The sequence below is a fragment of the Osmerus eperlanus genome, chromosome 12, assembly GCF_963692335.1.
Source record: "Osmerus eperlanus chromosome 12, fOsmEpe2.1, whole genome shotgun sequence".
Classification (NCBI taxonomy): Eukaryota; Metazoa; Chordata; class Actinopteri; order Osmeriformes; family Osmeridae; genus Osmerus; species Osmerus eperlanus.
Window position 1 is genome coordinate 3,639,343 of NC_085029.1, and position 9,059 is coordinate 3,648,401.

Here is a 9,059-nt window from a genome sequence, read left to right on the forward strand (position 1 = left end):
AAACTGTATATATATATATACCATATACTTACTTACTGATTGGGAAAACTCATTGGGATTGGTCATCTGTGAAATTTGTGAAGTCTTGGGCCCAAAAACTTGAGTTTCCGACAAATAAACAATGCCCTTTGACTACTGTCATACTACCACACACCACTAGGCTAGGAAGTGAATGACTAAATCTATCCTACCAGCCATTTGAATAAATAACTATATGTCCCTTATCCCAATTTCAGACCATTTCTGACTACATGTAGAAATAAAAGCTTAACAGTTATAACAACTAGTAAACACCTTTAAAAGGTAAGCAGATCAGAAGTTGATGCGAACATTGAGCATGGCTCAGACTATTCCCTGAAAAAGATAGCTAGTACAAGACAACAAATTGACTTGTGGGTCGAATGTAGCCTACAATAACACTTGAATTAACCTAATAAGGAAACCAATTCAATTCAGATGGTATAATTTTGCACAAAAAAAAGAAGTATAGGACATCTGTATTACACCCAAAGGCTAAGGCTCTATTCCAGCTAATAGACTGAGCTTTTGCTAGTTAGCTGTTGCTAGCTAACAATCAAAATAGAAAAGTAACAGGAATAGTCCTGCTGTTTTTTGCATGTGTTAACCCATGCCGGTACACTAGCTAACTGTTTCTTTTATTTATTATAAGTTGCGGTCTTACCGTTCGTTAATGCGTTTTCCGAAAGCCGAAACCACAACAAACAGGGCTGTCAGTCCACTCGGGTCCGGTTCCTCCGCCTTCTATCGATTTTTTCCCGATAACATTGCTTTTGTCGATCCTTTATCTTTCACATGTTTTCCGTTTTCCATACGATTAGATGTACAATTACCCACGTAATAATATCCCCCTTTTTATCTGAGTCATCTTAATAGTTGCTCCATGGTTTACATTGCCTCTGTTGTTAATGGCGGCGACAGGGACAGTAGACTACTGTGGCTGAGCAAAAAAATAAACCTGCAGTTAGAAAAGGCAGGAAACGTCATGAACCATCTGGTACTGAACAATGTTGATTGGGTAGTACTGTTTGTTAAATTGTATCTTTGACATGCACTTGATATTTTTTATATTAAGTTTTTTATATGCACCTACTGTTGTAAATGTATTCTACACAATTATTTCAACCCTATTTGTTATGGAATATTAAAGGCAATAAAGATTTATTTAAATAATACAGATTTATTTATCATAATGTCAATCAAAACACTTGGCATTAAGTAAAATGTAATGACACAACCCTGAACAGAAGAAATTTTCTGATTAGAACATTAGGAAACACCTTTAAAAACTCCATCTGACGTCACCGACAAAATGGCAGCCTACTTGAGTCGGTTGCACCACATTTCACTCCATGTTACAAGCGTGGATAAATTAGCTTATGATCTAGTTTCTAAATTTAAATTTAATTTATTTGCAGCGAGACTAACTGACAAATCAAGACAGCTCGCTTTCAGGAAAGGAGCGGCGGTTTTCGTAGTAAACGAGAGATCGAATCAGATACTTCACACATTGAATGAAGGAGCGTCTCCCACGACAAGCAATTCTTCTTCACGCAAAATATGGAACGACGCGATAAAGCACAAAAGAAAAAACATTGATGACAAGTGTCTTTATGATGTGCATCCTCAGTACACCGTGGATACCGCATGCAATGTGTGCTTCGAAGTCGAGGATGTGGAAAGGTCATTCAATTCTCTTCGCGATCAAGGTTGTGAGTTTCTGGTGCCCCCCACTGTGGTGCATGACGAGAGAGGACTTGTCACGTTCTCGGTTGTAAAGTCGATCGTGGGAAATGTGTGCCATACGCTCATTGACAGGACTAAATACGAAGGGATCTTTTTGCCCGGGTTCCATGACGTCGATAATGTGATCAGTAGTGACTTGGACCAAATTTCAGATTGTCCGATTACCCATTTTGATCATATAACGTATGCATGCCCAAGAAAAAGTACAGTCGAAGTTATGCGGTGGTATGAGAGGCACTTCGGTTTTCAAAGATTCTTAATCGATAGGTAATTTACACGACTACTGAATCTACTGTAGGTATTGACTAGTCACATGCTCATTCTGTAACTATTTCCTTGTTTTTTGGTTGTGTTTTTTCCCCTTAGTGAAGAGGATGTTGATGAGGGTTATGTGCTCAATCAGGATGGCATCGGACTACGTCTTACTGCAATGGAGTTTTGGAAATGCAGTGAAGAAGGAATTCAGCTTCCTTTCAAGGATGTGACAGAACCCGATTGCAAGTTTGTAATTGCAGAGTCTCTACCTGAACAAAGTAATTATACTTCCTCAATAAGTTCCTCAATGTAGGCTATGTGAATATTTTGGACTATAGCCTATTCATTACTAGCCTGGCTCTGCCCTCCTAAGTACTTCCGCTCAATTTTGATTTAGCTTCTGTACTAGGTACGTAAGCAAGCCCTCGCCCCTCGGGTTGAAGCAACGGCCCCGGTGGATGTAGGTGGTATTGCATTTCTTGTTAGACTTCCGGCTCTTCCGGTCGTTTTTATTCTATTAACTCCAGTCAACATTTACAAAACTATCTCCCCCAATAATTTTTGTTCGATTCTCGAACCTGGCTCATACTACTAGCTTTTTCATTGAAGAATTTTTCCTGATTTTTGCTAAGTTTGAAACCAATCCGAAATGGGTAAACTAGCACCCCATGTATTTGCCTACGTCAAAAGTTGCCTGCAAATGTGCTCGCGGATACTAACAGGGCACGAGCACAAAAGTTCACATTGGCCGATAGTAGTGATGGGCATTCCGGCTCTTTTTCGTGAGCCGGCTCGTATGGCTCAGCTCACTAAAAAGAGCCGGCTCTTTTGGCTCCCGAACGGCTCTTTAAAAAATACATGTTTTAACTATGAATTTGACTATGATAGGTGTGAAAACAATTTGAATTAAATTATTAAATGAAATCATACTCGACCGTAACCACATATCTTTAAAAATGCATTGATTTGTCATGGCTCTCCTCCGAGTTTTGACTACTCTCTGACTGTGTGTGAGTTGGCTCGGCCCTCCCTCATGCAGGATTGACAGGAACAGAATGTGATGATGATCGTGTGCGCCTTTAAGCCTACAAGTATTTTTTTGTTGTTCTTCGAATTAGTCAATTATTTTAAATACAATTAAAATTAAAATTCATTATTTCATAATCATTTAGTTTTTATAGGCTGTATTAATCTATTAAAAATAGTCGGCTCTTCAGATATGCGAGCCAGCTCCCGACGTTCACCTTCAAGAGCCGGCTCTTAGAGCCGGATCGTTCGCGAACGACCCATCACTAGCCGATAGCCGATTTACCTGGAGCTGAAAGAAATGGCTTGAGTTGCCTGTCCTGTTGTTGCAAGTTTAGCAAATGGTTGTCACACATACATGAAATGTTGTTAATATAGTTTATTCCCGTTATTTTAAAACAGATTTGATTTTTCGTAAAAACGTTCATGACATGATGGCAAATATTATATTATGTTAAGCGTGAGCATAGATTGTTGACATGTCCATCTGGAGCAAAGACGAAGATTAATACTTTAACTGATAACCACAATAGGAAATGATATATATTTAAATAATATTAGTCTTGCCTTCAGAAGCTTTTGTTAAACACACTCATTCTTTTTTTATCGTGTCATCAAGCCAGACTGCTTTAGTGGGACAATGAAGGTCCTCAGTGACTGTTTCACCCCCACTTACAGTTAGGTCCATAAATATTTGGACATTGACACAATTTTCATCATTTTGGCTCTATATGTGGCCCCCCCCTTTTTAAGGGACCAAAAATAATTGGACAAACTAACATAATCATAAATCTAATTGTCACTTTTAATACTTGGTTGCAAATCCTTTGCAGTCAATGACAGCCTGAAGTCTGGAACCCATAGACATCACCAGACGCTGGGTTTCGTCCCTGGTGATGCTCTGCCAGGCCTCTACTGCAACTGTCTTCAGTTCCTGCTTGTTCTTGGGGCATTTTCCCTTCAGTTTTGTCTTTAGCAAGTGAAATGCATGCTCAATTGGATTTAGGTCAGGTGATTGACTTGACCATTGCAGAACATTCCACTTCTTTGCCTTAAAAAACTCTTTGGTTGCTTTCGCAGTATGCTTCGGGTCATTGTCCATCTGCACTGTGAAGCGCCGTCCTATGAGTTCTGAAGCATTTGGCTGAATCTGAGCAGATAATATTGCCAGAAACACTTCAGAATTCATCCTACTGCTTTTGTCAGCAGTCACATCATCGATAAATACAAGGGAACCAGTTCCATTGGCAGCCATACATGCCCACGCCATAACACTACCTCCACCATGCTTCACTGATGAGGTGGTATGCTTTGGATCATGAGCAGTTCCTTCCCTTCTCCATACTCTTCTCTTCCCATCATTTTGGTACAAGTTGATCTTGGTCTCATCTGTCCATAGGATGTTGTTCCAGAACTGTACAGGCTCTTTTAGATGTTTTTTGGCAAACTCTAATCTGGTCTTCCTGTTTTTGAGACTCACCAATGGTTTACATCTTGTGGTGAACCCTCTGTATTTACTCTGGTGAAGTCTTCTCTTAATTGTTGACTTTGACACAGATACGCCTACCTCCTGGAGAGTGTTCTTGATCTGGCCAACTGTTGTGAAGGGGTTTTTCTTCACCAGGGAAAGAATTCTTCTGTCATCCACCACAGTTGTTTTCCGTGGTCTTCCGGGTCTTTTGGTGTTGCTGAGCTCACCAGTGCGTTCTTTCTTTTTAAGAATGTACCAAACAGTTAATTTGGCCACACCTAATGTTTTTGCTATCTCTCTGATAGGTTTGTTTTGATTTTACAGCCTAACGATGGCTTGCTTCACTGATGGTGACAGCTCTTTGGACTTCATATTGAGAGTTGACAGCAACAGATTCCAAACACAAATACCATACTTGAAATGAACTCTAGACCTTTTATCTGCTCCTTGTCAATGAAATAACGAACTCCCATGAAGGAATAACATACACCTGGCCATGGAACAGCTGAGCAGCCAATTGTCCAATTACTTTTGGTCCCTTAAAAAGGGGGGGGCCACATATCAAATGTGTTGTAATTCCTACACCGTTCACCTGATTTGGATGTAAATACCCTGAAATTAAAGCTGAAAGTCTGCACTTAAAGCATATCTTGATTGTTTCATTTCAAATCCATTGTGGTGGTATACAGAGCCAAAATGATGAAAATTGTGTCAATGTCCAAATATTTATGGACCTAACTGTATATCTGATGGAAACGTCTTGTATATAGTTCTGTTAATATGCCCCTTTGTACATGTTCAATAAAGTAGACTATATTTTAGACACACCTCAATTTATTACATTATTACCAAGTCTTGTTAGATCACGTTATATCCATTAATAGGCGTTTGGTTTTGTAGGTTGAACCTATAAAACACAGGCCACATTTCTACACTGATGTTAAATTGAAGGCAATGTGAATTTCGTGGCATTTCGTTTGAATATAAAGTTGACAGTAAGCTATGGTAAGTCTGCATTATGGAAGATTTCTGTTACAAAAATAACTATTAGGCTTTCTTTGCCAGGGGAGAACATCGACGGAGCTGTTCATGTGAAGTTTATTTAATCTGATACAATGCGTTTGGAAATCATACTCATATCACAAAGAAAAAAAGCAACATATGTGATGAGTTCCATCTAGAATAGCCCTATAGCCTATTTAGCCCTATAGCCTATTTCTAAAAACCAAGTGAAAGGAATACTATAGTGACAGCATCCATTTCCGTAAAGTTTGCATCATGTCTCTGATTCTTATCGGACTTGTACCCCATTCTGCCACTGCAATGCCTTAGCTGACACGCTCGCAACCATATAAATCTATGCTCGCGACTGGTTGTCGCAAAGTATGACGTGTACAGCTAGTTGCAAGCGTGCACGAGGTCTCGGAGCTAGAGAAAAAAAAGAGCCACTGTTTAAAGCTAGACCGGAAGAGTCGGAAGTGGAAAGATGGCGCGGTCCAGTTTTGTGCTCTCGCTTGCCTCACTGCGCCACTGAGCACTTTTCATAGAAATGAATGGGGACGCCATCTTGGAAGACAAAAGTTGCTTCCTCTAGTAATATTAACTCTATGTACGTAAGTCAGATTTTTCAGGTTGATTTTCAACCGGCCAATCAGCGAACAGAGGGAGTGGCTGAGAACGATGACGTTAATGTTGTGCGCTAGTTTGTGTTGTAGTTCCGTAATGGCGGCTGAGAAAGATGCGAGCGAAGCCATTCGGTCCGTTGTGGCAACACTGCCGAATATCTATAATCTAAAGCCGGAGCAAGAACAAGTTTTGCTGAGTTTTGTTGGTGGCCATGATGGTGTGGCCCTCCTCCCCACGGGGTTCGGGAACAGTTTGATTTTCCAGCTACGGCAGCTAGCTCTGTTACAGTAGTGGTGAAGGAATTGGCTAAGGCGAACGCTAGCGATTGGTTATGGCAGATCAGAGTGGCTCTCGGCAGATCCAATAGTTTTAAACTTCAACAGAGTACCCACCTACAAGGAAGTCAACGCTTGTCAATGGAGCGAGGCCAGACTGTCTGTACAAATGAAATGTACGAGAGTCTGGTTAGGACCAGGCTAATTCATTACAACAACATTGCATGTATCAAATTGTCAGAATCAGAAAGGTTTTTTGTCACCATGAAAGTTTGCACAGACAAGGAATTTACTTTGGCAGGAAGGTGCATACATTAAACATATAGGAATCTTAAAACTTAAATACGTTGTCTAACTATACTGAAGGTACAAAGTCTAACTAATACTAAGGGGATTTATAATTAAAAAACAATATAAATATATAAAGTAGCCATCATTTATTGTGCCACTATTATGCCATAATGTACATCCACACCTACAAATGTGTGTGCATTATTATGTGTGTCTGTCAGGTAGCAACCAGGTGGATACCTTCTTGGAGCAACACAAAGGTCCAGGCATCCAGCACATTGGTCTGTACACACAAGACATTGTCTCCACTACGCAGACAATGGCCACAGCTGGCGTGCATTTCTTCTCCCCTCCTCCTGCTTACTACACTGAGGTTGGCCTCCTTTTCTAATAAATAGACTTTCTACCATTGTGATGGTTGTTCCTGCTCCTGGGGTCAGTGGCCACTGTATCTATATCCTCTGTACTTGGCAGTTGGGCAAACAGCAGGAGATGGAGGATGCAGGTTACGACCCCCAGATGCTGTCCCAGCATGGGATCCTCCTGGACACAGACCTGCGCCAAGACTCCTCCCCCTCTCACACAACAACTAATCAAAACAAACGGTGAGAGATCAAGAAGTGTTTTTTTTAATGTACATACAGCTAAACATACTCCTTTGTTCTCTCGTTCTCACCACCCAATCAGTATATAGTTAAAAATATATATATATACAAGGCTAATCAGTTTGTCTTTATTGCATTTGATTCTGTTCGAACAGGTACCTTCTCCAGGTTTTTACAAAGCCAATATTTGCAGAGGATACCTTCTTCCTTGAGCTGATAGAGAGAAGAGGGGCATCTGGATTTGGGGAGGGTAACATTCGGGCTTTGTGGAGGTCAGTGCAGGCCTATATGGAGAATGAGAGTGCAATGCCACAAAGACAAAACACTCATGACATCACTGTGCAAACTGGTCAACATTGACAGCAATTTGATTCTAAATATGAGAAATGTATAAAGCACTTTAAAAAACGTACATGTACTGTAAATGTGTTAAATTATAATCTGATGATACGAATATATTGGTGGGTTTCCTTGACCAGAGAGAGTTTGTCACACTAAATAAAGTGATACCACATGAAGTCATCCAAAATGTCTCAGTACTTTCTATAATTATATATGACTACTAAGCTGCCATACCCTTGACTCTCAAAGACATTTGTTCTTGTTTTAGAACCTGTCTGAACAATCATCTTGGTGTAACAATGCCACACTGACAAACATTGGCTTACTGTAGGGTGGAAAAACATTATCCACACCTTGAATCTTTAAGATTACGGTGCCCTTCAACCAAGACTAAACCTGTATCTAAACATTTACTCCAAATGGTATCCATCTATGATCCTGAGCTTCCATGGTAAAATGTAGATGCACTTCCATGGCTGCACCTGCATCGGAAATTCATGAAGAGTTAGTGGTGGTATATACTGTACTGTGATGTATTGGTCCTGTGGACTGGAGTCTCCTGATATTAATTACTGTAGACTTTGAATCTCAATTAGCTTGGATCTAAGTGGAAGTCTGACCGCGGCCTTGTCATCACGTCCGGGGTCTATAGAATCCAGATGTCCCTTTTATGCTTTATTCTAGATATTATTTGTCATTGGTCACTCCCAGTAATAAAGGACCTGATATTCAGCCTCTCAGTTTGGTCATTGTACAGGTGCCATGAAGCCTAGATTAATGTATTTGCACATTTATACATATCACAATGTATGTAATTACATTGTACAATTAGTAAATTGGATGAGTCAGTTGTTGATGTGAAAGATGAATTTATCTTAAAAATGTATGACAATTATTAAACTGTGACAAAGTCTTCAGTTAATTCAGAAAATAGACAAAACACAAGCTCAATCAAACATTTAACACTGTTTGTCCTTTGTGGGCCAGGGTGGCCGGTTTATTAAAACCTTTTGACATTTAGGATTATTTGGCACCTCCAGGCCTCTAGCCATCTGCCCTGTGGTCATAAAGCCCCCTTAATTGCACCAGGGTCTAGGCTTATTTTGTTCAGTATGGTGTGCATGTATAATTGATTAATACTGCCCCCTCCCTATGGTTTCATGAAACACAGCACAGAGAAAAATGTGTGACACTAATATGAACAGATGGAAAAAAATAGGACGATGTCTCTGAGGAGATAGTATTAACATCTGAAGCCTACAGACACACACTCACTTTGCGTTGTTAATGTTTTCAACTTTTGCTTCAAAATGAGAGGCTATATACCACCCTAAAATATTGCATCCAAGTGAGCAACAAAGAGGCACTGTATTACTAAACAATATTGCTGCTTTAGCTGTCACA

At 40.0% G+C, this 9,059-nt stretch overlaps 2 protein-coding genes across 3 annotated transcripts in view; one reads left to right on the plus strand and one right to left on the minus strand.

Moving 5' to 3' along the window:
• zranb1a (zinc finger, RAN-binding domain containing 1a) overlaps positions 1-979 on the minus strand; it is a 26,830-nt gene extending 25,851 nt beyond the window's left edge. Inside the window, exon 1 of the mRNA XM_062474752.1 lies at positions 683-979. The gene's annotated coding sequence lies outside the window, so the exon portion shown is untranslated. The remainder of the gene's footprint in view (positions 1-682) is intronic.
• hpdl (4-hydroxyphenylpyruvate dioxygenase-like) overlaps positions 1-7,772 on the plus strand; it is an 8,247-nt gene extending 475 nt beyond the window's left edge. Inside the window, exons 1-5 of one of the 2 annotated variants that reach the window (XM_062474759.1) lie at positions 1,309-2,031; positions 2,131-2,297; positions 6,930-7,081; positions 7,183-7,313; positions 7,469-7,772. In XM_062474759.1, the coding sequence (XP_062330743.1) occupies positions 1,331-2,031; positions 2,131-2,297; positions 6,930-7,081; positions 7,183-7,313; positions 7,469-7,673 (1,356 nt within the window). In that variant the 5' untranslated portion in view covers positions 1,309-1,330 and the 3' untranslated portion in view covers positions 7,674-7,772. Of the gene's footprint in view, positions 1-1,308; positions 2,032-2,130; positions 2,298-6,929; positions 7,082-7,182; positions 7,314-7,468 lie in introns of those variants that run through there. The other variant, XM_062474760.1, reaches the window with a different exon arrangement.
• Positions 7,773-9,059: the final 1,287 nt, after the last annotated feature.